This window comes from Neoarius graeffei, chromosome 6, assembly GCF_027579695.1.
Source record: "Neoarius graeffei isolate fNeoGra1 chromosome 6, fNeoGra1.pri, whole genome shotgun sequence".
In the NCBI taxonomy this organism is placed as follows: domain Eukaryota; kingdom Metazoa; phylum Chordata; class Actinopteri; order Siluriformes; family Ariidae; genus Neoarius; species Neoarius graeffei.
The window spans coordinates 70,754,032-70,780,206 of NC_083574.1; the positions used below are offsets into that span (position 1 = coordinate 70,754,032).

The 26,175-nt window shown below is 42.0% G+C and overlaps 1 protein-coding gene across 3 annotated transcripts in view; it reads left to right on the top strand.

Moving 5' to 3' along the window:
• Nucleotides 1–15,128, top strand: part of blm (BLM RecQ like helicase) — a 102,491-nt gene extending 87,363 nt beyond the window's left edge. For all 3 annotated transcript variants that reach the window (XM_060924034.1, XM_060924037.1, XM_060924035.1), the window contains exons 19-20: nt 14,014–14,191; nt 14,479–15,128. In XM_060924034.1, coding sequence (XP_060780017.1) covers nt 14,014–14,191; nt 14,479–14,635 — 335 coding nt within the window. In that variant the 3' untranslated portion in view covers nt 14,636–15,128. The remainder of the gene's footprint in view (nt 1–14,013; nt 14,192–14,478) is intronic.
• The last annotated feature ends 11,047 nt before the right edge of the window (nt 15,129–26,175 follow it).

Genomic DNA, 26,175 nt, shown 5'->3' on the forward strand with positions numbered 1-26,175 from the left:
AACCCTTTTGTTTTCATTAACATTCTTCTTCTTCAAAACTGACTCTGTAGACCGAACTGTAGTTCCTACAGACATAAAACTTGGTCAGTACATAGTACTAAGTAATATTCCCTACAGCTACACAGGCAAGAGAGATGAGCCCAATTGACCATATGGTGGCACTTTAGCAAAGTGGTTTACCTTTTGGCTCATATCTCAAAAACCGTCAGCCCTCCAAAGAGAATCATTCTCCTCCTCCTCTTCCCCCTCCCCCCTTATTCCTTAGGTTCTCTTTTAAAGGAAGACTACCTTTCAGTTTAATAAAATCAGTAAAATTTAGTTCTCTCTGAAACTTGGTCATAATAATGCATGTTTATTTCTCTAATATCTCACAAAATATCAGGCAATACTGTGACTGGGAGCATCTCTAATTTGAGGGGATTTCATAGAAAATAATGTGCATGAGATCGCCCGGTTCATGCAGTCAAGCAAACAGAGGAAGTGCATGTGCGCATGCGCAAGTTTACCTTTGATCATCTCACCGTCTCCGCTGATCACCGATATTTATAAGTTTGGTCCTGCATTTCCTTTCCTTTGCAATACAGTGTCTTTTTGCTTTCTGTTATTGTAGTCGGTCTTCCACATTTCATTCGCATACTCGCGTTCTCCATTTTTCTCTCCTGTTTCAAATTTGTATCCCACAATGCTTTGCTCGAATGGGGAAAGCCCACCACGTGATGCATGATGTAGTATCTTGAATTGGGTCATGTTGAAGCAGGCAAAAATGGCGGAGAATTTAGGGCCATGTGGCCCTAAATTAATTAATTGTTCTATTAGGAAAGAAAAAAACCTAATAAAATTGGAAGTCTGTGATTTGAATTCAGTAGCTTTTGGTCCACTAAACAAAAATAACTGGTTGTCAGGGAAAATTGTTTTTAGTCAAGTCAACTTTATTGTCAAATATGCTATACATGCCCGACATACAGCACAGATGGAATTTCAGTCCTCACTGACCCACGGTGCAAACAGGCAATGCAATAAATAAAAATAGAATAATTGAAAAAACAAACAATATAAACAGAATAAACACTCCTAGATAAGAACTAGACATAGACTAAACACTCAAACAAACGATATAAACAGTATAAACACTCTAGATAAGAACTAGACATGGACTAAAACACACACGTAAATTGGTGCAAATAAACAGTCAAGGGCACTTGAGGTATAGCAGGTAAACATGAAATAAGCAGTATAAACAATAAACTAATGGCTGTTAAGGTGAGGTAGTGCAGAATAGTGCAAATGAGCGAGGTAAAGTGAAATGTGCAGTCCCTGAGTTCAGTGTGTTAATGAACGTCAAGAGTGTGTGTGTGTGTGTGTGTGTTGGGGGGGGAACTGTGAGGGTGACATGTCAGATGCTGAAAGGGGTGTGTGTGAGCACAATCTGTGGCAGGAGCCAGAGGGGGGAGGAGTGGCAGAACAGGGAGTCCTGCCTTTATGACCTACACTTGAAAAATCTGAAAGAGTCTCCACCTTTTTATATTAAAAAAAAAGCCTCAAGAACAAATTTAACTCAATGTACTTGGATTTTTTTTATTTGTTAATTTGCATAAGATGCAAAACCTGCTTTTGAGAACTTGTCCTAGGATTTTTGTCTTATTGTTAGTTTTTATCAAACTATTCAGGGGACTTTGTTCTTCAATAATTGATTCAATCCACTACTGTTATGATAAAGGTTTCAGTAAATCTTGCTGCATGTATGCACACAATTTAAAAATATATTACAACTAACATACAGAGCATTGTGTTCAGTTTTTGAAACATATAAACAGGTGGCGACAGCATCTAGTTTACCAAAACACACTATACCTGAGGACCAGGGTATTATCTAGAAATTGAGAGAAGGGTGTCGGTGGAGGCACCTGCTGGGGGGGTCCAGGTGCATGCTCCCCCAGGAAAATTTTAAATATTGAAGCAAATTTGGGGGCCCTCTGGTGCAATATTGGCATGAAAAAGCAGTTGAGAGAAGCTCTTAAAATAAGGTGTTTTAGGTAGTGAATTTCTGAAAAAGGAATCAGTCAACTCAAATAATTTCAAGAAAATTTATAGTGCATGTAGCCTTTGTGCCTAATTTTGCAATGCTCTGTCCTGATTAGCATGGTGTGGTAAATTGGTAATGGCTGTCCCAACCACAGAAGCTAACCTTTATATGTACATATTGAGTGCATGTAAGCATTAGAGATTTCACACAGGCCTCAGATGAGGTTGCATGAAAAGTTCTGCGTCTTCCTCAACATGGCAACAATATAGCGGGCAGCCAGGGCCGGCAGCTGAACCTGGCTGTAGTATGAAACGAGGACTATGGTTGATTGCCGTGCCACAAGCTGACCAATGGGAGTGCGGCTATCGGTTCTGAGCAGCAAATCGTGTCCTGCTTCAGAAATAAGGGAGAGCAAACATTGTACCGGAGAAACATGCACGTGGGATGCAGATTTATTGTGGTGTTTGGGGTCCCCACTTGTCCACTGGGGTTTATTTTGGCCTGCCAGTGCAACTAGCATTGCTTGTTTTTGTTTCATCATAATTTTCTCGAATAGAGGCTTTGCACGGTCACCTGACTCCGTAGCAATGGTAACTATACCACCATGACAGGGTGCACGCTTGTTGTGCTTCATTCGGCCCAGTTAATTGTTATTGATCGGCATGGGAAGATTTTGCTGCATTTTTGCATGTGCAAATCGTTTTGAATGAAACAGACATCCGATTTTTTTTTTTTTTACCGGAAGTAATTCATCGGGGGGAGTAGAGATTTCTAAACATAGAAGGGAAAAATGGGGGGGGGGACATTCAGCAGGACTCGGTGTTGAACGGACAGGTCAAAAACCCTATGGTATGCTCACTTCATTTCCACAAAGGTAAGACTTCTAAAATAATAACTGTTATTTCAGAACTGGACCAAAGTGCTCATTCTTATCCAGTGACATGAACATGAGTAACACAGTGGCTTGGCATAGCCTAACCTTCACTGAGACTTAATTCGGGGATCCTTTGGAGCGCATTGTGCGCGTGCTTGGGAGCCAGTTGTTATGGAAAACACCTGATGATGATTTTGAGAGCAATCAGCACATGCATGTAAGGGGATAAAGGCTTTGTGAAGTATTATCACTGTGACGTTTATTTGTAGCCGTGTTTGACTCTGCTTTGTTTCGTTTTTGTAAATATCACGCCTGCTAATAAACACTCTTTCTGCACTTAATCCATCTACCACCGCATACTTGACAGAATACTTCACGAAGTCTCTGTGAAAAGTGTCCTTGTATGCATGTGCTGATTGTACTCAAATCACATTGAGGTGTTTCCCATAATGACGGGGTCCCAAGTGCACACAACACACTCCAAAGGATCCCCAAATGGGAATTTTGAAGCCCATCGTTGCAGAAAATTACCTGTCGACTTCTAGTATTGGCCGTCGAAAAGATGGCTCAACGGGTCTCTAGATAACACCTTGCTGAGGACCCTCCAGATCTACTCCTTTACCTCATAAAAAACTAAATGCTCTGTAATGTAATTTTCTAGTCTATCAAAGAGAATAGTAGGACTTCAATGGTGTCAAAAGCTGCAATAAGCTACATAAGCAAGGAGAGAATCCTGATCAGACGCCTGTATTAGGTCATTTTAATATTTTAACCAGTTCTGTCTCTGTGCTATGAAGAGGCCTAAATTCTGACTGATACAGTTCATGAATGATATTCCTATGCAAGTATGAGCATAACTGCTGTGCAACTGCCTTTTCTAGGCTCTTGGAGACAAAGAGGATGTTTGATATTGGCTTACAGTTAGACAGCTGACTGGGGTCGTGGTCACATTTTTTAATCCATGGTTTAATAGCTGCTAGTTTTTAAGGATTTAAGTCCATAGCCATTGCTAAGGGAAGAATTGATTGTTTTTAGAAGGGGCTTAATTACTTCTGGTAGTACATTTTTGAAGAAATGTGCAGGCAAGGGATCTAGTATACAAGGTGATGATTTTGATGAGGAAATTAGTGCTCTCAAAGGGGAGTTAAACATGCTAATCACTGATCTGATGTGGTTAGTTATGTGTGGCTTTATAGTAATAATATGAATATTTTGCCATTGGGAAAAAAAATCATGAAGTAATCCCTACTATATACTGATGGTGAGCATGTTTCTGTGGTGGTCTCATTACTAGTTAATTTTGTTGCAGTGTTAAAGAATTAAGGATTATTTCTGTTATCTTCTATTAAGGTGCATTGAGACATTGATCTAGCTGCTCGAGAGTGAGTGAGTTTAGGAGGCTCTTTCATACTAATTGGAATACTAATAAATAAATTTCAAATCATTGAAACTCACCACCTTTAAAAATAATTAATGCACATTTTTAGTAATACATTACTTATTTCATAAAATTTTAACAGTTAGATCCAGAAATATTGTAATTTAAAAGTAAGTAGTCAGGAGGCTTCTTTGGAAATATGATCTGGTAGATCTACAACCCCAATTCCAAAAAAGTTGAGATGGTGTGTGAACTGTAAAGATTAGATTAGATAAAACTTTATTGATCCCTTTGGGCGGGTTCCCTCAGGGAAATTAAGATTCCAGCAGCATCATTACAGATAAACAGAGAAAATAAATAGAGAAAACTTCTAGATAAATTAAAATAAATTATTTACATATACAAATATAAAAAGAATAAGATATGGGGAAGGGGGGGCAGCAGGAGAGATATTGCACATTATATTGCACATTGTCCGGTATTGCTTATTGTTAGGCTAGGCTGCTGCTCCTTCCTCCTTCCCATCCTCTGTCCTCCTGTCCTGAGGAGGCTGAGGAAGAGCTGCTCCAACATCTTCATCAGATGTGAAGTGAGTGCCACCGGTCGGAAGTTGTTCAGCTCGCTGGGCCGATTCTTTTTGGGAACTGGAACGATACATGATGTCTTCCAGAGGGTTGGCACTCTCCCCAGCTGCAGGCTGAGGTTGAAGATGCATTGGAGTGGTTCACCCAGTTCAGTAGCACAGGTCTTCAGTTGTTGGGGACACACCTTCTCCAGGCCTGCTGCTTTCCTGGGGTGAAGCTTCCTCAGTTGACCTCTGACCTAGTCTGCAGTAATGCATGGAGGAGTCTGTGTTGAGGTGGGGGAGGAGGGGGATGCTGTGATGACTGGGGGAGGTGTGTTGAGGGAAGAAGGAGAGATGGCTGCAGTGAGGGGGGGCATGGGCTGGTTGAACTGATTTGAAAGTCATTCAACTCATTCGCCCTCTCCACTGTCCCCTCAACGACTCTGGTCTTTGTGTTGTGGCCTGTGATGGTTTTCACACCTTCCCAGACCTCCCTCATGCTGTTCTTCAGCTTCCGCTCCACCTTTTCTCCTGTAGCTGTCCTTAGCTTCCCTCACGCAGCGTTTTACCTCCTGCTGTGCTGCTTTCATTGCCTCCCTATCCCTGCTCCTGAAGGCAGCCTTCTTCCTGTTGAGGACAGCTTTGACTTCTTGTGTTACCCATGGCTTGTTATTAGGGTAACACCGTACAGTCTTAGCAGGGGAGACCATGTCTGCACAGAAGTTAAGGTAATCTGTCGGTGTGTCAGCCCCTCTATGTCCTCACAGTGTGGGCTAAGCAGCACATCCCAGTCTGTGATGTCATAACAGTCCCTGAGGGCATCTTCCATTTCAGGGGACCACCTCCTGATGAAGCTAGTTGTTGCAGGCTGCCTTTGAACCGGGGGGGGTGTACTTCGGCTGTAGAAGAACCTGGTTGTGGTCAGACTTCCCTAGTGAGGGGAGGGGTGTGACTCTGTATGCATCCCTCACATTAGCATACAGCAAGTCAATTGTCCTGTTGTTCCTTGTTGGACAATCCACATCCTGGTCAAAAGCAGCCAGAGTCCCAAGTAGCATGATTAAAGTCCCCAGAAATGATGATAAATGCCTCAGGGTGCTGTGTCTGCAGCCTTGCTGTGACAGAGTGAATCCCCTCACATGCAGTGGCTGCGTCTGCCCTTGGAGGGATGTAAACACAGATGGTGATCACGTGACTGAACTCCCTCGGCAGATATGGCTGCAGGCTAACGGCTAGCAGCTCCAAGTCCTGGCAACATAAAACTGTCTTTACGGAGATGTGTCCCAGGTTACACCAGCGGTTGTTCACATAAATGATGAGTCCCCCACCTTTTTGCTTTTCCCGCATGTGTTAGTGTCTCTGTCGGCTCTCACAGCAGTGAATCCCCGCAGGTCCATGTTAGCATCCAGTACAAGGTGTGTTAGCCATGTCTCCGTAAAGATAAATAAGCTGCTCTCCCGGTAAATCCGCTGGTTGTTCAGAGCAGAAAGCTTGTCGACTTTATTCGGCAGCGAGTTCACATTCCCCATGATAACGGAGGGAATGAATGGTTTGTAGCACCGCCGGTTGTCCGCTAGCCTAGCCTTTAGCTTAGCTCCAGCCTTGCAGCCCCTGGGTTTCCTACTCAGCTCCGCCGGGATGGGGTGTCGTATCCCGGCTCGTCCCATTGTTTTCAGGGCCAGCAGCTCCTCTCTCGAATAAGTGAGAAAACTGGCTCCTGGTTGCATGTTAAAGTTAAAAATATCCATGTTATATAGTAAAACACACTGTCTTCGTAAGAAGAGCAGAAAAGTAAAAAAAAAAGGTGGAACAAAAGAGGTTTAAAGAGCTAAAAACTACAGAGCTACTGGATAGTCAGCCATCTCACACAGCGCCCATACGTAAGCCTTTCCTAAAAAAAGATTGTCTTGATGGCAGCATATTGCTCTGAAACATGCATATATTATTCAGCATTAATGATGCCTTCCAGATATAAACAGAATGCGATAATTTGCAAATCATGGAAACCCTATATTTAATTGAAAATGGTACAAATACAACATTATCAAATGTTGAAACTGAGAAATTTTGCTTTTTGAAAAATATATTCTCATTTTTTAATTTGGTGTCAGCAACACATTTCAAAAAAGTTGGGATAGGGGTAGGTTTACTATGGTGTTGTATCACCTCTACTTTTAACAACGCTCTGTAAACGTTTGGGGACTGAGGAGACCAGTTGCTGTAGTTTTGAAAGGGAAATGTCCCGTTTTTGCCTGATCTACAGTTTCAGTTGCTCAACAGTTCAGGGTCTCCTGTGTTGTATTTTGCGCTTCATAATGTGCCAAATGTTTTAAAAGGGAGACAGGTCTGGACTGCAGGCAGGCCAGTTTAGAACCCCAACTCTTTTACTGCAGAGCCATGCAGTTTTAATATGTGCAGAAAGCAGTTTGGCATTGTCTTGCTGAAAGAAGGAAAGCCTTTCCTAAAAAAGATTGTGTCTCGATGGCAGCATCTTGCTCTGAAACACACACACACACACATATATATATATATATATATATATATATATATATATATATATATATATATATGTCAGCTGGATAGTACAGTGGTAATGCTCACTGTACTATGCAGGAGATCGGGGTTCGAATCCCGGTCGGGGCAAAACATCATCCAGTAAGGGTCCTTAGGCAAAACCCCTCATGATATATCAGCCTACCTCAGGAATGAGTGAAAACATAACTGATAGAGTCATACCGGCTCAGACGTCGCCCGGGTCAACAAGGTCTGCGTCAGTTGCTAGGGAACCAGGGCAAACTGATGAGAAATGGGCTACTGGAACAAGACATCGATGGACGAGGACAGAAAATACGGATTTGCTGGAATGCTACTATACAAGCAATCCCAGAGAGAGGGGATACATGCAGAGAATGTGGGACCATTGGATACTTCGAAACCCACAATCAAGGCTAACAAAGAAACAGCTATTAGCCCAGTGTTCCAACATCCATAATCGAAATCTGCTATCACAACTAGAGATTAATGAAATACAACAACGATGCTACGGCAAGGGGGAGCCAGGAAGACAGGTCAGCGGGGAGATGTCATCATCCCCACAACCAGAGATTGGGTACCAAGCCCCAACAGCTAACAGCCTCAACACAAGAGCTGCTGATCTGAGAAGGAAGATCGTGACCCAACTGGAAACCTGGAGCCCCCGACGAATACCGAAGCTGAGTTGCCAAGTACCTTCAGAAGATCTACTAGTAGATGTGAATGCTGCTCTGAAGACAATCTCCACAAGAACAATCACTGAGACCAACAAGCTGATACACAGTACAGCAACAGTAATCATGGAGATGCTTGGACACAAGGTGGGCTCGGGACATAACAAACAGTATCCACCATGGAAGAGACGATTAGAGGCCAAGATAAAGGCAGCAAGGAGAGAAGTTAGCCAGCTAGCTGAACTACAGAAAGGGAACATGGTGAATAAAGGGGCGCCCAGGAAGTACAACTCACTCTCCATACCAGAGGCACTCGAAACTGCCAAACAGCGACTAACAGCTCTGGCCACCCGGTTGAGGAGATGCACCAAGGAAGGAGAGGCCAGGAGAATAAACAAGCTGTTCTCCACTGAACCAGCCAAGGTGTACTCTCAATGGCAGGGGAACAACAACCGGTCAGACCCACCAAGAGCTGAGGTGGAAAAATACTGGAAAGACATATGGGAAAGAAAGGCATCACACAACACCGATGCCCAATGGTTAGTGGACCTAAGAGCTGACCACAGCAACCTCCCAGAACAAGAACCAGTAACCATCTCAATAGCAGACGTCCAAGAAAGAGTGTCAAAGATGAAGAGCTGGACAGCACCAGGCCCCGATATGATCCATACGTACTGGCTGAAGAAGCTAACTGCACTCCATGAACGCCTAGCAGCACAGATGAACCAGCTGCTGAGGGATGGAACCCACCCAGAATGGCTAACCCAAGGCAGGACAGTCCTAATCATGAAGGACCCCCAGAAGGGACCCATCCCATCCAACTACCGGCCAATTACCTGTCTCTGCACAACATGGAAGGCCCTGTCAGGCATCATTGCGGCAAAAATGAGTAAGTATGTGGATCAATACATGAGCGAGGCACAGAAAGGAATCGGCAGTAACACCAGAGGAGCCAAGCACCAGCTACTGGCCGATAGAACAGTCGCCCGAGACTGTAAGAAGAGACAGACCAACCTGTGCACTGCCTGGATTGACTACAAGAAAGCCTACGACTCAATGCCACACACATGGATACTGGAATGTCTGGAACTGTATAAGATCAACAGGAACCTAAGGACCTTCATACAGAACTCAATGGAAATGTGGAAGACAACCCTAGAGGCCAACTCAAAACCCATTGCCCAAGTCAACATCAAGTGCGGCATATACCAAGGAGATGCGCTATCACCACTGCTGTTCTGCATAGGCCTGAACCCCCTCAGTCAGATCATCACGAAGAGCGGATACGGGTACCGATTCCGTAGTGGGGCAACAATCAGCCACCTGCTCTACATGGATGACATCAAGCTGTATGCCAGGAATGAGCGAGAAATAGACTCGCTGATCCACACCACCCGGATCTACAGCGATGACATAGCGATGTCATTCGGATTGGACAAGTGTGGCCGGATGGTCTCAAAGAGAGGCAAGATGATCCGGACTGAAGGGATTGACCTACCAGAGGGCAACATAGGTGATATCCAAGACAGCTACAAGTACCTTGGCATCCCACAGGCTAATGGAAACCATGAAGAGGCCACAAGGAAGTCAACCACAGCCAAATACCTCCAGAGAGTAAGGCAGGTCCTGAAAAGTCAGCTGAATGGTAAAAACAAGGTCCGAGCCATCAACATGTACGCACTACCAGTCATCAGATACCCCGCTGGTATCATAAACTGGCCAAAGGAGGAGATAGAAGCCACAGATATCAAGACTAGAAAGCTCCTCACCATGCATGGAGGGTTCCACCCCAAGTCCAGCACCCTGAGACTATACACTAAGCGGAAAGAGGGAGGCCGAGGGCTAGTGAGCGTCAAGACCACGGTCCAGGATGAAACATCGAAAATCCAAGAATACATCAGAAAGATGGCCCCAAAGGATGAACTGCTAAGTGAATGTCTCAGGCAGCAGAACCCTGATGAGAGTGCAGAGGAGGAGGAGGAACAGACAACCTGGAGAGACAAACCCCTACATGGCATGTACCACCATCAGATAGAGGAAGTGGCTGATATCAAGAAATCCTACCAGTGGCTGGATAATGCAGGACTGACAGACAGCACAGAGGCACTAATCATGGCAGCACAAGAACAGGCCATAAGCACAAGAGCCATAGAGGCCAGGATCTACCAGAGTAGATCAGACCCAAGATGCAGACTGTGCAAAGAAGCCCCTGAAACAGTCCAGCACATAGTAGCAGGGTGTAAGATGCTAGCTGGATCAGCGTACATGGAGAGGCACAACCAAGTGGCTGGGATAGTATACAGGAACATCTGCAACCAGTATGGAATAGAAATACCCAAGTCCCAATGGGCCATACCACAGAAGGTGGCTGAGAACAACAGGGCCAAGGTTCTGTGGGACTTCAGCTTCCAGACTGACAAACAGATCCTGGCTAACCAGCCGGACATAGTGGTGGTGGACAAAGAGCAGAAGAGGGTGGTGGTGATAGATGTGGCGATCCCAGCTGACGCCAACATCAGGAAGAAGGAACATGAGAAACTTGAGAAGTATCAAGGGTTGAAAGAGCAGCTGGAACGGATGTGGAAGGTCAAGGGTTGCGTGGCCCCCGTGGTAGTGGGGGCACTTGGGGCAGTAACCCCCAAACTGGGAGAGTGGCTCCAGCAAATCCCAGGAACAACATCTGAAGCCTCAGTCCAGAAGAGCGCAGTCCTAGGAACATCGAAGATACTGCGCAGAACCCTCAAACTCCCAGGCCTCTGGTAGAGGACCCGAGCTTGAGGATGACATGGATACCACCCCCCCGCCGGGGGTGAGAAGGAGATTTATATATATATATATATATATATATATATATATAAAATTCAGCATTAATGATTCCTTCCAAGATGTACAAGCTTACCCATATCGTGCGCTAATGCACCCTCATATCGTCATAGGTGCTGGCTTTTGAAATGTGCACTAATAAGCTCGATGGTTCCTCTCCTCGTTGGCCTGGAGGATGTGGTGTGCATGATTTCTAAAAAGAATTTCTACTTTTGATTTGCCAGACCTCGGGACAATTTTCCACTTTGCCTCAGTCCATCGTAAAAGAGCTTGGGCCCAGAGAAGGTTGTGGTGTTTCTGGATGTTGTTTATATCTGGTTTTAACTTGCATTTGTGGATGCAATAATGAACTGTTTTCACAGACGATGGTTTTCTAAAGTGTTCCTGAGCCCATACAGTGACTTCCATTACAGACATATCTCCTTTAAATGCAGTGTCATCTGAGCGCCTGAAGATTGCAGGCATCCAATGTCAGTTTTCAGCCTTGTCTTTTGCATAAAGAGATTTCTTCAGATTCTCTGAATCTTTTAATGACATTATGTGCCATAGATGATTCATTCATTCATTCATTCATTCATTATCTCTAGCCGCTTTATCCTTCTACAGGGTCGCAGGCAAGCTGGAGCCTATCCCAGCTGACTACGGGCGAAAGGCGGGGTACACCCTGGACAAGTCGCCAGGTCATCACAGGGCTGACACATAGACACAGACAACCATTCACACTCACATTCACACCTACGGTCAATTTAGAGTCACCAGTTAACCTAACCTGCATGTCTTTGGACTGTGGGGGAAACCGGAGCACCCGGAGGAAACCCACGCGGACACGGGGAGAACATGCAAACTCCACACAGAAAGGCCCTCGCCGGCCACGGGGCTCGAACCCAGGACCTTCTTGCTGTGAGGCGACAGCGCTAACCACTACACCACCGTGCCGCAGACCAGTACATATGTAGGAGAAATTGCCAATCTCCTGGGACTTTCATGAACAACGAACTCAAGTGTTCCACGAATGCTGCAAAAAACAGAATGCATCCAAGTGAGTGGCAGTTCTGTGGGCAGAAATGCCGTCTTTATAAGAAAGGTCAGCTGAGAATTGTCAGAGGAGTTCAAGACGACGAAGGCTATGCTAAGTCAAATAAACACTCATTACAGCTCTAGTGAACAGAAATGCAACTCTGAATACACAGTACAGTACATCAAGCCCTGAGGCAGATGGAGTACAGTAGAAGACTTTAGGTTCTAATCCTGTCTCACAGCAACAATAATTTGAGGCTACCGTGGATACAGTCTCACTGAAGATGTATAGTTGAAGGTATCCTGATCTGCTGAATCTTCATGTTGCAACGGAAATTAAGGCGGGGTACACCCTGGACAAGTCGCCAGGTCATCACAGGGCTGACACATAGACACAGACAACCATTCACACTCACATTCACACCTACGGTCAATTTAGAGTCACCAGTTAACCTAACCTGCATGTCTTTGGACTGTGGGGGAAACCGGAGCACCCGGAGGAAACCCACGCGGACACGGGGAGAACATGCAAACTCCACACAGAAAGGCCCTCGCCGGCCCCGGGGTTCGAACCCAGGACCTTCTTGCTGTGAGGCGACAGCGCTAACCACTACACCACCGTGCCGCCCGCCATAGATGATGTGATCCCAAATTCTTTGCAATTATACATTGAGGAACATTATTCTTAAATTGTTGCACTGTTTGCCCATGCAGTCTTTCACAGAGCAGTGAACTGTTCCCCATCTTTACTTCTAAGATACTCCGCCTCTCTGGGATGCCCTTTTTAATTTTTTTTTTTTTAATAAACACATCATGTTACTGACCTGTAGCTAATTAACCAAATTAGATTGTTTGTTTGTTTTATTTATTTTAAGCATTACACAATTTTTTCGATCTTTTGTTGCCCCGTCCCGTCTTTTCTAAAATGTGTTGCTCATATCAAATTCAAAATGAGCATATGTTTTTCAAAAAACAAAATTTCTCAGTTTCAACGTTTGAAACAGTTTCAACTTTTTTGTTATTGGGGTTGTATTTATGACTAATTTTGCTGAACAAAATGGTTCCCATTTAGGTTACGTCATAATTGTTATTTAATTTCCCCTTTAGGCCACACCAATTTAATTAGTTGGTTCTCGGATTTTTTCAGGAAAAATATGAAGCGAGCGGGCGAAATAAAAATAAAATTTAAAAAATGCTCTGATGGTAAAATTAGCGGTGGACATAGACCAAACAATACAGGCAAACCAGTAAACAGAATTTCAACATACCTATCAAAGATTTTACGCTTCTGTTTGCTGAATATCCTAACACAGGCTTTGTAGGATTCCACTCCACAGGCATGTTTCTTCCACAAGGCTTTATCTAAAGTGAAAGGGGCGATTTGATTGGTTTTCAGCGTCATGTGACCTCACGTCACGTGACCTTTTCTGTTGGCGGGAGTTTGATTTCGATTTTTTTCTTTTATTTTGCATTTTTTTCAAGCGGCGATTCCGAGAACCAACTAATTAAATTGGTGTGGCCTTAATTTGAGCTAAAAATTCCTACACTCATGTTACACTTCATATCAAATTAAATAGCTTCATAATAACTGCATATAGGCTACTTGGCCATGAGAAACTTTATAGCACAAAAGTATCAGTTTTTAATCAGCTTATTACCCACTGTGTCTTGATACTTACTTATTTGTCCAATCAGCTATTTGCAGTCTAATTTTTTAATCGCCTCTCTAAACAAAACAGTAAATTGACATATGTAGCTAATTACAGGCTGCAAACAGCTATGAACTAATTTCATACATTACTAATGTATTAATAGGCTGTGTAGTGAAATAAATGGGCTACAAAATGATGTCTATGGCACAGTGGTGTTTCCAGCAAGAAAAACTGGTCAGCCACATGTTCCAATATTTTTATTTATTTATTTATTTATTTATTTTTATTACTTGAAACATGGGTGGGTTCAAACAAATGGTGCCAAGTTGTTGAACACATCTTGCTGTACATATCAGGAAATAAAATTTGAAATTCTCATTTATATTATGCAGGGTTCTGTTGTCTTAAATTTCTAAATATTAATACATAAACCTCTAACAATTCATTTACTTAATTATTTTCTTTCCTGCTGAAGATGAGGAGCAGGCTGAGGGCTCTTTACACACTATTGATGATTATTGTGATGAAGATGGCCACAAGTCTGCCTCCTTCAGGAGCAGCACAGGTCAAGGACAGAAGAGAAAAAAAAAACCACCCTCGTCAAAGAACCCCAAAAGGCGCAGGGGTTACAACAACCAGAACTCCTCTAAAGGGTCAGTGTTTGATTTGGAGCACTTCAGATACAACACCCAAACAGATTGACAACAACAGATTGACAAATTCCAGTGTGTAACTTATCCCAGTGAAATGGCTCAAAGTTTAGGACTTGATGACTAGACACCTCTTTTCATGGAATGAAAAATCGTTAAAGGTTGACGAATCAAATAGCTTTGTTTTAAATTACCACAATGTTTTGAATGATTAGTTGTTTGAAATATTGCATAAGTTTCAGAATAATATGGAAACTAATACATCATTTCAATTTACATTAATTTTGCAGTGGAAACTGGTCTTCATCTAAAGGAAGACCAATGCATGCAGATCGAGTCTCTAAACATGCTTCTCCAGCAAGGAGGAAACCTGGCTTCATGGCCCTGCCTATCCCTCAGAGTGCTCGGAGGCCATTCCTTAAACCTGCCTTCTCTCAACTTAATTGAGTCCACAAGCACTGCTTTTTCTCTTTGAGCTAAACCTGTGTATATTTGTGTAAAGTATTTTTGCCTATATTTCTTGTCATGTATAAAGCCCATTGTTTGTTTGAATTTGGTTTGTTAACTATATAGTTTAACAAAAGTTTTTTATTCGTTTTTATGTTCCTTTTAGAATGAAAGTAATTTAAAATATTCCCCAATATAAATAACAAATTTAGAAATGGCTTTAATTTCAGATCACAACTTTGATGCAATTATCAGTTCCATTTCTTACCCATTTCTGTATTTTTTGGCAAAATGCATTTTGAAATGTGCATCATGTAAGTATTCAACTCCTTGAACTTTTCCAAATTTTGTAGTATTACAACCTCAAATTGAAATGGACTTGAGTTGGGGTTTTATGCCATAAATCTACCCTAAGTAACTAACATGGAAGTGAATTTAGTCATGCTTAATTATTTTAATTAAGCATGATTAAATTCATGCTTAATTATCAGTATAGTTTGCAAAAGATTTTTACAAATAAATTAAATCTAAAAACAGAGTTTTCCTAAGTATTCCCCTCTTTTAGAATCAACAAAATTCATTCTGGGGCAGCCAGTTATCATTAAGTCACATAACTGGTTAAATGCAGTCCACCTACGTGTAAAGTGTCTCATGCTTCACTGACTTTTGATGGACAGCCTTCTCTTGCCATGCTTGTGGTTATGCCATATTCTATTTTTTTTTTTTTTTAAGATTTTTTGGGGGCTTTTTTCACCTTTATTATTGGATAGGACAGTGTAGAGACAGGAAATGAGCGGGAGAGAGAGACGGGGAGGGATCGGGAAATGACCTCGGGCCGGAATCGAACCCGGGTCCCCGGATTTATGGTATGGCGCCTTATCCACCTGAGCCATGATGCCCCCCATATTCTATTTTTTTAAGAGGATTTAATGGTGCTTTGCTGGATATTCAAAGTTTGGGGATTTTTTTTAAATGAAAAAAGTAGTGCCTTGGTCTACGTGATGTTTGTTTAGGTACAATCACTGTGTACAAACTATGGCAAAAAAAATATGGAATCACTGTTCTTGGAAGACGTTCATTCAGCTCTTTTACTTTGTAGCAAAAAACAATTCACAGATATGAGACACAACTATGATTAACAGTGGAACATTCTGGCTTTGTAAAACATACTTTAGGAAAAAATATGACACAAATCAAATTGTTGTAATTAATCAAGTAGAGGGAAAAAATTATGGAACCACTCGATGAGGGGGAAAAAACATATGAAATGCCCTTGTAATTTGCATTTCTAAAACAAATATCTGCACAAGTTTATGTATGCAAATTAGTCTGCAGAGTGTGGTTGCAGACCTCAATGAGCTATTGCACCTGGTGTATTGAAAGGAAGCATGGCCCCAACAAGAGCGATCAGTTGAAACAATTGAAAGGATTTAAAAAAAAATCCTTCAAGAAGGAGTGTGGCAAGAGATGTTGGTTGTTCCCAGTCAGCTGTGTCAAAAATTTGGAGCAAGTACAAAGAAAGTGGGAAGTTTGTAAAAGAAAAATGTACAGGTAGACCACAGAAGACGTCAAAACGTCAGGACAGAAAGCTCAAAGCAGTATGACTTAAAAATAGAAAATGCACAACAAAAGGGCAGGAAATGGAGTCAGTGTTTGTAACTGAACTGTCAGAAATTGGCTGAAGGAAATGGGATTTACAAATAGAAAAGACAAATGAAAACCATCCCTAACACCTAAATGGAAGAAAACAAGATTACAGCAGGCTAAAGAGAAGCAGTCATGGACTGTGGATGAAAGTGATGTTTTGCATTGGCCAAGGAGATGATACTGGAATTTTTGTCTGGTGTCGTTCAAACAAAACCTATAAAGATGACTGCCTGAAGACAACAAGCAAATTTCTGCAGTCATTGATGGTATGGGGTTTTGTGTCAGGTTAAGGACTTGGGAAATGGCAATCATTACCTCTACAGTAAATGCACAGGTGTACCTTGAAATTTTGTACATTCCATCAATAGATGAAGTCATTTCTCAGGATCATGCATCTTGCCATAGAGCAAAGAGCATGAAAACATTTCTTCAGGAAAGGCATATCAACTCAGTGACAGGTAGCAAACAATCCAGATCTCAGTCCGATTGAAAACTTATGGTGGGAATTGGGGGGGGAATGGTCCATAACGAGGCTCAGTCCTGCAAAGCTGATGTCAACTGCTATACAAGAAATTTGGAACCTCAAGGCAAGTTTATTTATATAGCACATTTCATACACAGTGGCAGTTCAATGTGCTTTACCGAAGTAAAAGCAGAACAGTAAACAATAGAAAATAAAATTACATAAAATAATTGGGGAAGAAAAATAAGAATTAAACAATAGTAGAAATTAATAAAATGAAATAAAGTTAATCAGCCTCAAGATTAATTATTATTATTATGGGTTTAACTCATAAAGCGCGCTCTTCCCGTGGCTCTTCCACGAGGATCACCAAAAATCGTCCCGCAGACAAAATCTACGAGGATAAAGCGCGCTCTTCCCGTGGCTCTTCCACGAGGATCACCAAAAATCGTCCCGCAGACACAATCTACGAGGATCACCAAAAATCATCCCGCAGACACAATCTACGAGGATCACAGTAACAAAGAATTAAAGTAAAAGTAAAATCATTAAAATCCAAGATTAAAAAGAAATTAAAATAAAGTAAAATCATTAAAATCAAAATTAAAAGAAATTATGTTACAGGAAATTAATTACTTGGGTAAAAATTAATCAAGTGAAAGCATCTGAAAACAGCTTTGTCTTGAGCCTGGATTTAAAACTAACAACAGTAGGAGCATTTTTGATATCATCTGGAAGTTGGTTCCAAAGCTTAGCAGCATAGCAACTAAAGGCTGCTTCACCACACTTCGTTTTGACAGCTGGTATTACTAGCAAGTTTTTCTCATGTGATCTTAGAGACCTAGTTGGTGCATATAATTGAAACATATCCAGTAGGTAGCTGGGTCCCATCCCATTTAATGTTTTAAATAGAAGAAGTAGTGCTTTAAAGTCAATTCTATAGCTCACTGGAAGCCAGTGCAGAGACCTTAGGATTGGAGTGATATGAACTACCCTTTTTGTTCTTGTAAGAACCCTTGCTGCTGCATTTTGGATTAGTTGAAGCTCTTTGATGGTCTTTTTTGGAAGACCTGTGAAAAGGCTATTGCAGTAATCAACCCTACTGGAGATGAAAGCATGAACAAGTTTTTTTAGATCATGTTTTGACATGAGACCCCTGAGTTTAGAAATGTTTTTTAGGTGATAGAATGCAGACTTTTTTACCACTTTCAGATGACTGTTGAAGTTAAGTTCGCTGTCAATAAGGACACCAAGGTTTTTGACAGTATCCTTTGCTTTAAGCCCCTTAGTTTCAAGAACAGTGGCAATCCTAAGCCTTTCCTCCTTTTTGCCAAATATAATTGCTTCAGTTTTATCTGCGTTCAGCTGAAGAAAATTGTGAGACATCCATTTGTTAATTTGGTCAATGCATCTATGAAGAGACTCAAGAGGGGCATAGTCATTAGGTGACATAGCTAAGTAAAGCTGAGTGTCATCTGCATAGCTATGGAAGTTTATTGAGTTATTCTTAATAATTTGTCCAAGTGGGAGCATATAAAGGTTGAATAGTAATGGTCCCAGGATTGAGCCCTGGGGAACCCCACAGTTCAAGGACACGGGTGATGAACTGTGGCCTTCAATGGCCACATAAAAAAATCTTTGTTGTAGGTAAGATTTTAACCAGTTGATTACTATACCAGTAAATCCAACCCAATGCTCCAGTCGATGTAACAGTATGGAATGATCTACCGTGTCAAATGCAGCACTTAAGTCTAAAAGCACCAAGACTGATGTTTTACCAGCATCAGAATTAAGACGTAGGTCATTCATGACTTTAGTAAGAGCTGTTTCAGTGCTATGATTGGCACGAAAACCTGACTGAAACTTATCAAAACATCCGTTTAATGTCAGGAAGGCAGTTAATTGATTAAAAACAATTTTTTCAATTATTTTACCAACGAATGGCAAATTGGATATGGGCCTGTAGTTCTTGAGTACTGAGACATCCAGGTTATTCTTTTTCAGTAGGGGTTTTACAACCGCTTTTTTCAAAGATGAGGGGAAACATGCCAGTTCGTAAGGAGGTGTTGATAATCTGAAGTACCTCGTCTGATATTAGGTGAAGAACAGATTTGAAAAAGACTGTAGGTAAAATGTCCAGTTCAGATGTGGAGGAGCTGAGACTTTGTACTGTTTTTCTCAGAGTCTCAACATCAATTAAACTAAATGTTGACATTGTATTACGACCCCCTCTCTCGTTATCCAATGGTTCCAGATTTTGAAGTGTTTGCACCTGTGTGGCTATATTCATACGTATTTTATCAATCTTTCCTTTGAAAAAAGATGCAAAGTCGTTGCATGTATTAACTGAGAGAAATTCAGAAGGCATTTGTTTTGATGGGTTTGTTAGCTTTTCAACTGTAGAAAATAGCACACGGGTATTGTTGATATTCCTATTAATAATGTCAGCAAAAAAAGACTGTCTTGCTTTAGAAATTTCTAAGTTGTATTTACTAAGTTGTAAATCCCTTTGTAGATTTGGTAATGAATCTGGAGTTTAGATTTACGCCATTTTCTTTCAGACTTTCTACATTCCCTCTTTAACATTTTAACTGTTGGATTTAGTTTCCAGGGTGCTTTTCCTTTGTCTATGACTCTTTTGGTTTTAAAAGGAGCAATAGCATCCATAATATGATTCATTCTTGAATTAAAAATTTCCATTAGATCATCTGCACAATCTGAAGATTGACGTGGGAGTTCTGAGAGTGCCTGCTCAAAAAGAGCTGCTGTGCCATTGGTAATTACCCTCTTTTTTACAGTCACAGACTTGTTTTGAAAGTGAGGGGAAATGGAAACATCAAAGAAAACACAGAAATGATCAGATATACCCAGGTCCATGACACTAGTAGATACATTAAGACCCTTAGTGATGACAAGGTCGAGGGTGTGGCCATGGGAGTGTGTTGGCCCTTGTACATGTTGTGTTAGGTTGAAGGCATCAATCAGTGTAAGAAATTCATTTGCATATGTGTTATCTGGATTATCAACATGGAAATTAAAATCCCCAGAAATAATAAGATTGTCAAACTCTAAACAAATATTTGACAACAGTTCCCCAAACTCCTCTAGGAACAGTGGTGCAGAAAGTCTTGGTGGTCTGTAAATAGTCAACACTAATATGTTAGAAGAACATTTTAGGATTGCACTTAGGTATTCAAAAGATGTAAAATCACCAAGAGTTGTCTGTTTGTACTGAAAACATGCCTTGTATATATTTGCTATTCCTCCTCCCCGTTTATTGGCTCTTCCAACACTCATGAAATCAAAGAGTGGGGGAGTTGCTTCAATAAGAGTAATAGAGCTACTTGATTGTTCAAGCCAAGTTTCAGTAAGAAGCATAAAATCCAGTTTGTGTGTACCGATGAAGTCATTCATTAAAAAAGGCTTATTAAGTGATCTTACATTCTGAAGAGCTAGTTTTACAGTGAATGTGGGGATAATTTCCACAGAAGCGTTCTGTGGTTGTTTTGGAACTGGAAGGAGATTTGACGAGTTTACCCCATTGATAGGATGAATAAGAACACCTCTCCTTCGTGTTAGCACAGGAATAGAAAAGTACGTCGTGGGTCCCAGCTTATTTTCAAAACTACCATCTGGACCCAGATTAGAGATTTTGGGGTACACAAGGCCTGACCATGAGACAGCTCTGTGTACGGTACTTGATTTGAGTGTCCTCTTGGGCTTGCCAAAGACACTCGGCTTAAAGACAATAGTCTCTCCATTTTCTCAGGAAAACGCAGTCTGGGGGGTGAAGGAGATACAGAGGGGCTTGGGGTTACATCCACTGCTGTTGTTGGTGATTGCCTATTGCCAGTCTCAGGAGGTTGTGGTGATGCTTGTTTATCTGATTGTCTTTCTGATAGTTCTGCCAGCTTACCCGTTAGCTCAGATATCATGTTGCTTGCCTTGGAAAGTGACGGGGATGTGTGTGGTGATAGCTCCACCCTCTGATCATTTTCCTGAACTGTATTGGGGCAGATGAGTCAGCATGATCCTCTGTAGTTGCTGGGGGCTTAGTTGCCTTCGTTGGTGACAAGGAGTTTTGCTTGAATCCATCAGAGTGAGCGTTAGTCCCGCTTCTTTCTGCCTGCAGATTCACTGCTTGAGTTTGAACATCAACAGTGTGTTTCCGTACTGTTTTTGAGCCTTTGTTGATGTCCCTGGGAGGTTCAATTTGTACCTAAACAGAGTTCGTATCAGTGTTGTTAGCTCCTTTCAGTGCAGCTACAGAGCGCTTATCAGAGAGTGTACCCAAGGTCGGCATGGAATGGTGGACAGAGTGTTGATAATGGTCTGCCAAGACTTTGGCACCAGTCCAGCTGAGTTCTGTGCTATTTGGGCTGAAAAAGGCTTTGCGTTTCCAGAAAAGGTTAAAGTTGTCAATAAAATTAATGCCAGAGGAAAAACATGTCTTTGCAAGCCAGCTGTTGAGACTGAGCAGTCGGGAAAACCCGTAATTGCCGATCACAGATCCTGGTAATGGACCACTGATTAAAAAAAAGGCATTCCAAGTCCGTTTAGGGCAGAAAAAAGGTCTTTGAAAGATTTCCTCACAGTGAGCTGTTCCCTGAAAACATCATTTGCTCCAACATGCACAATAATGCGTTTAATTGATTTGTAGTTTGACAGCATTTTTGAAATGTTGTCTGTAGTCTCTGAGATGGAAGCGTAAGGAAAACAGCACACAACCATGGACTCTCCTCCAATATTTTCCACAGTGAAATCACCCACAACAAGGGTTGTAGGATTAACAAGTGTTGGCGGCTGCTTTCTACCTCTACTGCGGGCTTTATTTTTGTTATTCAAATTCTGCCACTTTCTAGGAACTACTGGTTACATGTCTGTAAGGCACTGAAATCTGTTCTGGAGTGTAATGGGCTGTGTATATCTGTAGTTTTCAGCCCGGTGGTATTCATAGACTGTAGGTTTGACGGCATCAGACCGCAGTGGAGTTGAAGTTAATGCCCTTTTGTTTTTGGGTCTAGCACCTTGTCTTTTCCAGCAATCAGTACTCACATTTTGCTTTGTGAAGTCAACCGATTCATCCAAGTTCCCATCATTCAGATGCTGAACATTCCCCGCATTCCCTTTAGCGGTATTGGCTGCTGGACTCCCTTCAATCCTTAATAGACGGGCATTAATCATAGATTCCAGGCTAGAAATTCTTTTTTCAAGCTCAGTCCATTTGTTACTAGAGTTCCTTGGTTTCCCCATTTTGCTATAATCCAGTCTTCTGTGTCAGTTGCTTTGTCTAACTTCTAGGTTATCTTGTTGAATGTAAGTAAAAAGAAAGCAAATAAGAAAAAATGGAGAAATAGTGAAAAAAGCAGAAAAGAGAAGTTCAAGCAGGAGCAAAGCAAAAAGCGTCCTACTCGCTTGAGTAGGAGGAGCAAAAGTCATTTAGCACATTTAAAAACAACAGGGGTTGAGCCAAAGTGCTTCACAAAAAAGTTTGCGAAGGAGTCTTAACATGGGCAATAAAACCATAAATCTACACAAGATTGTGTGGTTATTGGTGGCACAACAACAAAAATAAGTAATAAAATAAAACCAGATGTCAGACTGAATTAAAAACAAGTGAGAAAAAAATGGGTCTTAAGATTGGATTTAAAAGAAGTAATTGTAGGGGAGGATTTGATGTGTGGAGGGAGGGTATTCCAAAGCTTTGGAGCAACTACAGAAAAAGCTCGGTCACCACGGGTTTTGAGGCGTGAACGTGGGATGGTAAGGAGTGATTGATTTTGTGACTTGGGTTTAGAGTGTGGGAGCAGAAGTTCAGAAATGTATGGTGGGGCTAAACCATTAAGGGCTTTAAAAACAAAAAGTAAAATTTTAAACTCAATTCTGAATTTAACTGGAAGCCAGTGGAGCTGAGCTAAAATCAGCGTAATGTGTTCCCTCTTTTTTGTGTTGGTAAGGAGCCTGGCAGCAGCATTCTGTACAAGCTGGAGTTTGTTGAGATTTGATTGTGACATACCTATGTACAGGAAATTACAGTAGTCTAAACGGGAGGAGATGAATGCATGGATGACTGTTTCAAGGTCTGTTGGGGATAGAATGGGTTTCAGCTTGGCTGTGGTTCTTAATTGATAGAAGCTGCCTTTAACCATGCTACTGACTTGCTTATTGAAATTTAAGGAGCTGTCTAGGAGAACGCCCAGATTTCTGACTATGCTATGTAGGTTTGACGAATGAGACATTACCCAAGCTAGTGACAGAGGAGGAGAAGCCAAATAGAATGATTTCAGTTTTGCTTTCATTAAGTTGCAAAAAGTTGTGTGCTATCCAAGATTTAATATCCTCAAGACAGCTAAAGAGTTTGTTGAGGGTGGAAGCGCAATTTGGAGTGAAGGGCAGGTAGAGCTGTGTATCATTGGCGTAGCAGTGATATTTAATATTATGCTTCTCGAGGATAGAGCCCAGGGGCAGCATGTAAAGGGAGAAGAGCAGGGGGCCTAGAATGGATCCTTGGGGGACACCATATTTACTTCCAGCAGTGGAGAAAGACTGGCTGCCTACTTTAACACAAAAGGTTCTATCCTCCAAATAGGACCTAAACCAGTTCAGGACTGGGCCTTGCAGTCCTACTTTGTCATGTAGGTGTGCCAACAGAATATTGTGGTCTATAGTGTCAAATGCAGCACTGTGGTCAAGCAGGAGAAGGATGGCACATGAACCAGAGTCTACGGCAAGCAAGATGTCATTATGCACTTTAAGTAAGGCAGACTCTGTGAAGGGCTCTGAAACCTGACTGAAATTTATCCAAAATGTTAAAGTTGTTTAGGTGGGAGGAAAGCTGCTGGAAAACCACTTTTTCTTAGGGTTTCATCTTAAAGAAAAATGGTAGTTTAGAGATGGGTCTAAAATTTTTGGGGTCCAGACTGGGCTTTTTTAACAGAGGCTGGACTACTGCATGCTTAAAGCTAGAGGGGACAATACCATTAGATAGGGAGCAGTTTACAATAGCTAGGATAATGGGGCAGAGTGTACTAAAAACTTCCTTAAAGAGTCGAGAGGGCATGATGTCAGAAGGGCAAAAGGAAGGCTTCAAATGAGACACTATATTAGACAGCTGAGAGGAGGATACCAGAGAGAACAACTGAAAGGGGCTGACTGGCTCAAGAGTCTCTGGTAGAGCAGAGTTTACAGGTGAAATATTAAATCTGATTTTTTCAATGAATTCTAAAAATTCCTCACAGATAATTGATGTGTCAGCAGGGTTAAGGAATTAATTTATTGTTTTAAAAAAGTACCCTAGGCCTGTGAGCTGATCAACTGAGCAAAATAATCAGCCTTTGCTTCCTTAACAGAGAGTTGATAAAGCTTTAAATGCTATTGGAAGATTTCAAAGGAGACTTGGAGTTTATCTTGTTTCCACCTTCACTCTGCCCTTCTACAGGTTTGATGGAGGGCACGAGTGGAATCATTTAGCCAGGGTGTGGTGATATTGGTCTTGGGCTGTTTTAATTTTAAGGGGGCTATCTGATCCAAGGTATAGGAGCAGGACCAGTTAAAAAGAGAAACCAGTTCTTCTATGTCAGTACAGGAAAAAGGATCAGGAAGATGAAAGGAGAGCGTGAGCTCAAAGAGGTCAGAAAAATGTGAGGCTGTGGCAGAGTTAATGGAAGGGGCAAGGTGATAGGGTTGAGGAGAGGGAAGGGGGAGGGAGGGCCACCAAGACTTAAACTCTATCAAGAAATGGTCGGACACAGCAGTGCTAGTGATATCAACATTTGCAATACAAAGACCCAGTGACAGGACTAGGTCCAGTGTGTGACCTCTCAGATGTGTGGGGCCAGAAACTGACTGAGTTAGATTGAAGGAATCAATCAGATTTAAAAATTCATTTACCATCGGCTTATTGGGACAGCAAATATGAATGTTGAAATCTCCCAAAATCAGTAATTTCTCGGAGCGAGAGGCTATAAAGGACAGGAGGTCAGAAAACTCTTGTAAGAAACTGCTACTGGCTTTAGGGGATCTATACACCAGAGCACATAAAATTGGGGAGTGTGCATTAACCAGTAACAGCTGAACTTCAAAAGCAGAGTAAGTTTGAGTGGGCAGAAACCTACACTTGTACGACTTATTAAACACTGTTGCCAGACCACCACCACGACCTGAAACCCTGGGAGAGTTTAAAAAGCCACAATGGGGAGGACATAATTCAACAGAGGACAAATCACCAACCCTAAGCCATGTTTCAGTTATAAAAAGAAAGTCCAGCTTTCGGGATGTAATAAAATCATTGAGGAGAAAGGTCTTATTTGCTACAGACCTAGCGTTTATTAGAGCAAATTTAACTGGTGGTGGCTGCAATGTCTGTTTAGACAAGATTGTCCCATAAAAGCTTAATGGGTGAAGATTTGCCAAGTTCATTCCATCACTTGAGCAGCGTGTTTTGACAGGGGGGGTGAAGTTCTAGTGAACTGGAATGGGGGCCGCTTGAGTAGCAGTAGAGGGTGACGGCAGTAGAATGAGATTTTGGAGGTTTATCCCAGCCTCTACAGGTCACCTAGTCGACAAGCGAGAGGAGAGGAGGCTGGGGATGGCGCCAGCAATTTGAGAGGAATGCTTGATGAATTTACGACAGCAGCCCTGGTGCACATACCAGGGCTGCTGACGAGTGATGCCCAACGTGACGTATGATTTGTGGACACCAGCCGGTAAACGGAGAGAGGATGAGTTGAGATTCAACAGTTCAGCAGTAGAGTACGATAAATCCATTACGAGATGCAACGCAGTGTGGGGGTCGCAGGCAGCAATAATAATTCACAGAGTCCTAAGAATGACGAGGACGCTAATGGCAGGTAGAAGACGCATTTTAACTCTCCATGGATCTCCAGGCTAAAACCAGCGGGGCTCAACAGCCAAGTTTGAAAAACCTCGATAGGCCAACTGCCTGATCCTACAGATAGATAGGCTAACAGCAAGATCAATCAGTGGAGGCAGGGGAAACTCCCAACTCTGATTTAGATGCTATGGCCAGCCTAGCGTACAGCAGTGAGGAAGGTGAAACTTACACACATGTACGCTAGGAAAGATCTGCGATGATCACAGCAAAGAGGGCTCGAGTTAGACGCTGGAGCCCCGGGCGAGAGATTACTTACAGGATTGCAGGTTAGTCCAATTTGGTATGTAGTAGATAGTAGAAGGTTTAATCCAAAGCAAGTTAGAAATCCGTAATAAGATAATCCACTCAGATCCGGTTGTCAAGTTAAAAGAAGTGCAGACATAACAGACAAAAACAAACAGCAGCTCGGTGAGCAGCGGCAGCCAACAAACACTCCAGCATACACTCCCAGCTCCTGATTGATGATGAATATTGTTTTTCATTAGTGAAGTCTTGGCCTCAAGTAATTCAAGCGGTCATAAAAGACAGAGAAGGTCA